The sequence below is a fragment of the Zootoca vivipara genome, chromosome 1, assembly GCF_963506605.1.
Source record: "Zootoca vivipara chromosome 1, rZooViv1.1, whole genome shotgun sequence".
Taxonomy (NCBI): domain Eukaryota; kingdom Metazoa; phylum Chordata; class Lepidosauria; order Squamata; family Lacertidae; genus Zootoca; species Zootoca vivipara.
This window is the reverse complement of record NC_083276.1, coordinates 112,655,678-112,661,711: the sequence shown is the minus strand read 5'-3', so window position 1 is coordinate 112,661,711 and position 6,034 is coordinate 112,655,678. Positions and strand designations below refer to the sequence as shown.

Genomic DNA, 6,034 nt, shown 5'->3' with positions numbered 1-6,034 from the left:
CCCAAGCATACGGGAGTGTCCTCCTCACTCTAAAGTAACACATATCCATATCAATCAGATTAGAGTGGGAGCAGGAAGAAGCAGAGGAAAAAGAGCTACCCATGACTCCTGGTAGACATGTGTAGGATGTGGCACCCCTGGATTTTGACCACAGATGGTCTGGACACAACCCAAACAATCCAACCCAAACAATCGCTTAGGATACATGACTTGTTTCAGAGAAGTCAAACCACCACTTATTTCAGTTTACTTTCAGATGCAGTAGCACACCCAAGGCTTAAGATTCCCAGAACCTGTCTCAATGCCATACATTCAGTGCTCTGCAGAGCTTTCCCCCTCTCCACCGAATAACTATTGCCAGCTCCCCTTCTCCATCTTTGGGGGCCTACAAAGCGCTTACAGGTCAGAGGGCATGGCTTTCTGTTTGGTCCAGAGCAGCAGCAGCGCATCTCTACAAATTGATCACTGGACGCTGTGGAGTTTGCTTTGCTGGCCGAATGTTGCAGTCTCTCCCTGTGGCATTTCAGGACCGCAGAGCTGGACAGCTACGTAGGGGCTTGGCCTGGTGAGCGGTTGCTACCGTGAGCTTTTGAATACAGTACAAACTCGCCTTGGCTTCCCGATCAGATTTCCGAGAGAACCTTACTCGCTAGCTATGCGTTCCTGCCACCTCCCACCCGCTGCCAGGATGCTATTGGACTGCACCTTGGTTTGTTTGTTTTTCTTAAACTTCCGTTTATTGTACAAATTAGTAAAGGTTGCACCTTTTTTTAAGGAACTATTACAATAATCCCATAGGAATTGCTCACACTAAGAAGGGGGAAGGGAGGGGGGAATCATACTTAAAGGAGAAATGCAACATTTGACGGACGTCTCCTTACTATCACGTTCCAAAGGTGTGCTTCCTAAATTCCCAAATGTGTATTACATAGTCATATACAGGATTACGAACAAAATTACAGTACAGATTGATTTCGGTTGAACCAGCGTTACATTTCAGACAGCACTTATTGCGGATTGCATTGTACATGCATAATAACTATATTGTTCTAATTACGAAGTCAAATGGTTCGAATGGGTTTGAAACTACTGACTACAATCCACCAGCATATTATATAACAACCCTAACCATCGCATAGCTGCCAAGTTTTCCCTTTTCTTGCGAGGAAGCCTATTCAGCATAAGGGAAAATCCCTTTAAAAAAGGGATAACTTGGCAGCTATGCCATCGTGAACCTGATTGGCTTTTCGACTCCTGGACGGAAATATGACAAACCACCGATTCATGTGACTATGTATATATTTAAAAATATATATATATATCATGCATTTATCATTGCCTGGAAACATTAAGTGTTTTCAAGTTATCTCTGTTCTCTTCAAAATCACGTGAGGAGAAGGGAAGGGGACGCCAAAGATTAAAAAGAAACAGTGCAAATTGAATGTGATAGTCAAGCAGCTTTTGATTCGGGGGAAAAAGAGAGGACTTGGCATTTCCTTATGAAAACATGAGTGTGTGGCGGGTGGGAGGGTGTCTCTATCCGCACACAAGGTTTTGCAAACCTTCCGTTGGGGTGATATGTTCCAATAGGAAATACATATTTTGCTTCTTCCATTTTTTTCAAAAAAATCCAAAAACCCTGTAGGAATCTGGTTCTTACTGCAAAGAAACGAAATTTTAATGGGAAAGACTTTGCTGGCGCGGTGCATTTGTGTGTGTAAAGAACGTGAAAGGAAAATGAACGGAGCGGGGAGGTGCTAAGGCAACAGAACATCTCCACCCCTCCCCCACACCTCTTCTAAGCACTTTTCTGCTGGTTTAAATTACTTAAATTATTTCGTATAAATTAGATATAATTCTACTTTGTTTCCAATACGTATAAAAATCGATGAAGCTGCATGGTTTAAAATAGTTTATCAAAAGTTATTAAAAATTCTGTACAAAACCACAACAAAATAATTCGGCATGGGAAAAGGTAGCAAGTAGGAAAAATGCTGGTTGAAAAATATACTTTTTATATATACTTTTTTCGATTTTTTTTTAAACTGGCCCACGTCTAGTTTCAAAAACCAAAAAAAATAATTAATAAGAATTGCATAGATCCTAATTATTGCTTGTGATTTTTTTTTGTCCCCATCAGATCAGTGGGGAGACTGGCTGACTTTCTTCTACACTAAATTGATAGTGCAGATTTACATTCGGGACCGTGCGGGGTGGGGAAGCTTAGCGGAGGGAGGTGGGATTTACAGAAGGGGGACCAGGAAAAATGTAGCTTCCCCATATATTTATATAGATGACTCTGGCGTTTGGAAGTTCCCCCCTTTGCCCCTTCCCTTCTTTTTGCACTTGGAACCCTAGGGTGGGTGGGTGTCTGTGTTGTGGGGGTCCCCCTTCCTAAGCAAGGCAGCCCCTCGATGCCCCTTAGCTCCTCTGCCCCGACGCTTCTGGAAAGGCTCAGTCATGAAAGATGGCATTGAGCTGGGCACTCATGACCCTCTCGTGGTGGGCATGGCTCTCGTAGGGCAGGAGGTTGTCGATGGGGATCTCGCAGCGAGAGGCAGAGCAGGAGAAGAGCGATCCGTGGCCCGGGCCCCCCGCCAGGCCGGCAGCGGCGGGGTAGTGCATGGTGAAGGCATAATTTTTCTCAAACTCTCCGGAAGGTTCGTGTTTGAAAGAGAAGTTCCCGTTGACGCTGAGCGGCGGGCTGAGGGGCCCATCGAAGGAAGGGCTGGCGCACTCGGCCAGCGCGCTCTCGAAGAAAGGCTCCAGCGCAGCGCCGTAGGAGTGCGGCGCTTTCACGTGGAACAGGTGGGAGCTGTCCATGGTGCCGTAAGGCGGGCTAGGCAGCCCCGGTGACTGGTAGGCGTAAGGGTGCACCGGGAAGGAAGCGCTGGGCGGTTGCATGTGCGGAGGCAGGTCCTGGCTCTGCTCGGGCAGGAAAGTCCTAGGATTGAGCTGCAGGCAGCCGGCCACTAGGTTGGTGGTAGGCTGGGATAGGCCTTTGCAGAGCGTCTGCACGAAAGAGACTAGGTCGGGGCTCTTGCCCGAGCGCAGGATCTCCGAGAGGGCCCAGATGTAGTTCTTGGCCAGGCGCAGCGTCTCGATCTTGGACAGCTTCTGCGTCTTGGAATAGCAAGGCACCACCTTCCGCAAGTTGTCCAGAGCTGCGTTGAGCCCGTGCATGCGGTTCCGCTCGCGGGCGTTGGCCTTCATGCGCCGCAGCTTGAACCTCTCCAAGCGGGCCTTGGTCATCTTCTTCTTCTTGGGACCGCGCCTCTTGGGCTTCTGATCGTCGTCTTCTTCTTCCTCCTCCTCCTCCTCTTCCTCCTCCTCCTCTTCTTCGAGGTCGTCCTCTTCCTCATCCTCTTCCTCATCCTCGCCGTTCCTCAGCGAATCCACCTCGGCTTCGGCGTGCATAGCTTCCAGATCGCCCTCTTTCTTCTCCGCATCGTGCTCCTCGTCCTGGGAGCTGAGGCAGTCGTCCGTCCAGCTGGGGGGACCCTGCGGCTGGGGCTCCCCCATCAGCCCGCTCTCGCTGTACGATTTGGTCATTCTGCAGGATCCTGCGCGCGGAAGAGATCACAAGAGAAAAAGCATTTAGCAGAGAGAACACGCCCAATAACTTCCTCCAAGCCCTTCCACCGGGGCTGCTACAATCCTAAATGTATTTGCCACGTAGTAAGCGCCACTGAAACCAGCGAGGTTTACTTCTGAGTAGAAGTGCACAGGATTTTCTCCTTGTCAGCATTATTTAGGAAGCTCTATAATAGTTATTCCGTTCACACCGATTACAATTTGATAATTGGCTTTGGTGAGTTTCACCACCCACCCACCCACCCCCGTTTCTATGCGACTCTCTGTAAATTGGGTTCTTAAAGAAGTTTCCTAGCAATTTGAAATTTGCGGCGCAATCCTCACCCTGTCTACGGAGACGTCTTATTGAATTCAACCGAGTTTCCTCCGAGGCGAAAGGGGTTAGTACTGCAGCTTTAGACTCTCTGACTCCTAAGCCTTCCCCAGCAAACAAACTTCGACTTGTCTCCGCCACAATGAGATCGATCGTCTCAAATAGCATTATATAACTTGTTTATATTAGTGTTGGTGGTGGCTCTCTAAGGAGATTATAGATAGAATGAAATTTGACGGAGAGAATCGAAAAGAAGAAAATGTCGGGGGGGGGGGCCGCGGGCGTGGAGAGAGAACATCACGCGGCAGCAGATTCAGCGGGACAAATGGCCAACGATTATTCAACCCGGGCAGGATTTATCCGTTGAGTTGGGTCCCCCTTTTCATTCTGCCCACATTTCATTCTGCCACTTCATTCTCCCCTACAATAGCCGCGCAGACTTCCCAACTGTTCAGAGTCCAGCCAAAGTCTGCCGCCCAGACAGGGGATCAGGTGCAGTCCCAGCCCCTCTAATAAACCACCCCTCCCCTTTTTGCCTGAGGATCTCCAACCTTGCGAGAGGAAGCGTTTGCTAATGAAGGGGATGGACCGATCCTGACCGTCTTAGGCAAGCGACGCTACAGAAGCCTCCGGTACTACAAGGCGACCCAAATGCAACAGTTGAGTGAAACCGTCACCAGCGCAGCCCCTCTCCCTCCAGCGGCAATGGGGAGCGAAACCTGACCCATCTGTTGCCCACTTTCTCTCTCCCCATATTGGAACTTTCCCCTCCCCTTTAGCAACCAACCCGCCAGTTCCCAATCCTGGCCTGTCGAAGGACAGACAGACGAGTCCTATCAACTGATTTGACACCCCATTTCTCTTCTCTCTTTCCACCGCCAAAAGAAAGAGAGAAAGAGAGAAAGAGAGAAAGAGAGAGAGAAAGAGAGAAAGAGAGAAAGAAAGAAAGAAAGAAAGAAATCCAGTCCTGCAGCCCACACTCCTTCCAATCTGTAAGGACAAGGTCTACTGGATTCGATTTAGTTCTGATCCCCGCCCCCCAAAAAATCAGTGCCACGCGCAACAAGGCATTACTACGGATTCCTCGGATCATTTCTACCGTATTTATTTGTGTTGCTGCGCCTCACAAGGATTGACGCAGCAGCAGAAACGCAGATGGGGAAACTGAAGGATGTCATCCAACGCGCGCTTTCTAGCGAGTAGGTCGAGTGCGTTGGATCGGCGGGTCTTTACTCCATGGGCGTAGCCAGGATTTATGTTGAGGGGGGGCAGACTTTATGCTGTGTATGGGGGGGAGAGAACTTCAGCTAGTTAAGTATTTTGTATTGATTTACTTGATTTAGGTGGACAGTTGCCCCTCCTTGCCTCTCCCTTCGCTATGCCCATGCTTTACTCCCGAGTAAGATCGTACTGGACGTCCCACCCAAGCGTGTGGCGAAAAGAGTTCGCCAACAAGAAAGGTCATTTTTAAAATAATAATATTTTTTTAATGTAGTGAAAAGAGCCAACCCAATGGTTCATCCTTATTTCGTTCAGATAGAGGAAATACTGTAATAGCCTTCTGAGGAAATAAAGCCAGTCGTGCAATGGGATGGGGTGCTTCCCCCCCTTTCTTTTTTTAGGGATACCCTTCACCCAAGCCACGGATCCTGTATAAAGAGGAGATGGGTGCTAAGGAAGGAATCAAAGATTTACCTTTTCTTCTTCTTCTTCTTCTTCAGCGTGTCCTTCGCAGTGATGGTCTCATAACCCTGTTGCTCCTGGGAAGCTTTCCTTACAACGGAGGAACGTGCCACCTTTTATTGGATTTATGTGTGTGGTTTTTTTCCTTGAGGCTGCATGCAGGAGACTCCGCTTATATATATAGCCGAGGCTCTTCTGCTGGGAGGGGGGAGGAGGGGGCGGGCAGCGGAGGCACCCCCTGGGGATGGCCGAGCGGCAAGCCCCACCTCCCTCGCTCCTCCCCCCTCCCGCTACAACCCCCTACCCACCCAGCGACTGCGTCAGCCTTCCCCCGGCACGCGCCATATGGTCACCCACGTCAAGCTCCGCGGGTCACGTGAGCTGCCCATTCGTATGCCGCCCGGCTCTCCCTGCCATCCCTTTGTGGCCCGAAAGAAAGTGGCC

At 49.5% G+C, this 6,034-nt stretch overlaps 1 protein-coding gene across 1 annotated transcript; it reads right to left on the bottom strand.

Moving 5' to 3' along the window:
* Window positions 1-239: 239 nt before the first annotated feature.
* NEUROD1 (neuronal differentiation 1) lies at window positions 240-5,728 on the bottom strand. Its single transcript, XM_035131199.2, has 2 exons — window positions 5,603-5,728; window positions 240-3,563 (listed from the first exon to the last, which is right to left on the bottom strand). The coding sequence occupies exon 2, from the start codon at window positions 3,550-3,552 to the stop codon at window positions 2,455-2,457; it is 1,098 nt and encodes a 365-aa protein (XP_034987090.1). The 5' UTR covers window positions 3,553-3,563; window positions 5,603-5,728; the 3' UTR covers window positions 240-2,454.
* Between the last annotated feature and the right edge of the window lie 306 nt (window positions 5,729-6,034).

Bases quoted from the DNA above. Each gene is read 5' to 3' on its own strand.
- NEUROD1 (XM_035131199.2), bottom strand. From the start codon at position 3,552: ATGACCAAATCGTACAGCGAGAGCGGGCTGATGGGGGAGCCCCAGCCG.